Source organism: Mirounga leonina, unplaced genomic scaffold (assembly GCF_011800145.1).
Source record: "Mirounga leonina isolate KUSES-001 unplaced genomic scaffold, KU_Mleo_1.0 Mir_101010, whole genome shotgun sequence".
In the NCBI taxonomy this organism is placed as follows: Eukaryota; Metazoa; Chordata; class Mammalia; order Carnivora; family Phocidae; genus Mirounga; species Mirounga leonina.
In genome coordinates this window covers 15,132-17,037 of record NW_023270049.1, presented here as the reverse complement: position 1 = coordinate 17,037, position 1,906 = coordinate 15,132, and the positions used below count along the sequence as shown (strand labels likewise).

Below are 1,906 nucleotides of genomic sequence, written 5' to 3'. Positions count from 1 at the left end.
CCCCAGCCGGGGGACTTGGCCCCAGTGACAAGTCCAGGGTGTGATTATGAATATTATAATGGAAGCATCCTGAACATCAGACCTTCCCCACTCCAGGCTTCATGATTGCTGCTCGTTGTAGTTGCTACTGTTGGCTTAGTGCTTTTCTGAACTAACTTTGTCAAGTCTGTATTCTTTGCTGTGTGTGGCCACTGAATCCCTGTGCTGTTAACTCAGTGGTCAGCCAGTGGCTGGGCAGAGAGGTCACCCCTGTTTCTGAGCTATGGGCTACAGACTGGAAGTCCCCACAACCTCCTCTTCAGGTTTGAATAATCTGCTCCAGTGGCTCATGGAACTCAGAGAAACATGTTACTTACTAGATGACCAGTTCATTAAAAGGACAGAACTCAGAGCCAGGCAGCTGGAATCGATGAGCAGGGCAAGGTGTGTAGAAGAAGCTCGGGGCTCCCCCGCTCTCTGAGTTAAAGAGGCCTTTGCCCACCTCCACTCTGACCTTCGTCTGTACTTCCTAACTGATGACGTCCTTCCTTCGGGCTCATCTGTTAACTCAAGTGAAAGACCTGGTGGGCACCAAAATGACTCCTCAAGTAATAACCACTGCTGATGTCCTGGTGATTCTTGGGCACAGCCATGAATCTCAGCTTCTTCATGATGGGGCGCAGCCCAGCAGCTGTGGATCCCACAGGTTCTCCAGGGGCAGCCCAGCAGCTGTGGGTCCCACAGGTCCTCTCGGGGACAGCCCAGCAGCTGAGGGTCCCATGGGTCCTCTGGGGACAGCACCTTAATGGGCTTATGGTCCAGCAAGTACCTGTTCAGGTGGCTCTCATTGTGCCACACAGCCTCAATCCCAGTGGCCAGGTTGACCCCCATTGCCTGGTGACAGGCCAAGGTCAGTCGGTGAACCTCTACCACCGACCCCCCAAAAAAGGTCCTCATGTAGTAAAAGTCGCCCTTGTCCCTGGGGATGTGTGCCTGGGACTGTGGCCAATGCTTGTAGCTGAAGTCCTTGCGGGCTGCCTGGTAGAAACCGGGGTGCAGGGTGCCAAAGACGGGGGACAGGATCTCCATACTCACGTGGTCGCAGAACTTCATGTCCACCTCTGTGCATACCAGGTAGTCCACCTCACGGAGGAAGTGTGGAATTATTCTTAGAAAATATATTGTAAGCCCTCAGGAGTGATTGTGGAAGCAGCTGAAAGGTCAACAGCGTTCCTGTTCTCAGACTATTGAACGCAAGGGCCCAGTAGGAGCAGGATCCCATGATCCCCAGGGGCAGGGCACAGTAGTTAGGAGCTAGGAAAGAATGTAACCCTCAGGTCCCCTTTCTGCACCTGGTGCTTGCTAGCACAAACATCCCACTTTTCCCTTATCCCATGACTGCCTCCCTGAGTGCCTGCCCCTAGGGGAGGGTGCAGGACTGCTTTACAGCTTCAGGATACTTGCCATCCCTTTGTCCTCCTTTCCCACGCTTTGAGGCAACTGCCCTTGCTTTTCTGATAAAAAAATGAAATAAAAGCAGAGGCAGCCCTGCATGGTCACTCAGCTGCTGGGCTGCCCCCATCATGAAGAAGCTGAGATTCATGGCTGTGCCCAAGAATCACACATGTTTCTCTGAGTTCCATGAGCCACTGGAGCAGATTATCCAAACCTGAAGAGGAGGTTGTGGGGACTTCCAACTCATGGCAGGTGGGGACAGAACCTTCAGGGGGTCAGCCAGGGGAGGGGACCCGCAGGGTTTGCCCGGGAGCTCAGCACAGGGGGAGTGTTCCTGGCTCCAACATGCTGACTGTGGGGCTGCATGGGTCACAGGGTCACCTACCCTAACCCTAACCCCTAACCCAACCCTAACTCTAATCAATCATCATGCTCAATTTAGAGGACTGACAGCTCTACTCTGAAATCACAA

The 1,906-nt window shown here is 53.4% G+C and overlaps 1 protein-coding gene across 1 annotated transcript; it reads right to left on the bottom strand.

Annotated features, from left to right (window-relative positions):
* Window positions 1–6: 6 nt before the first annotated feature.
* LOC118008661 (N-acetyllactosaminide alpha-1,3-galactosyltransferase-like) lies at window positions 7–1,838 on the bottom strand. The gene has a single exon (XM_035002324.1). The coding sequence runs from the start codon at window positions 1,090–1,092 to the stop codon at window positions 349–351; it is 744 nt and encodes a 247-aa protein (XP_034858215.1). The 5' UTR covers window positions 1,093–1,838; the 3' UTR covers window positions 7–348.
* Window positions 1,839–1,906: the final 68 nt, after the last annotated feature.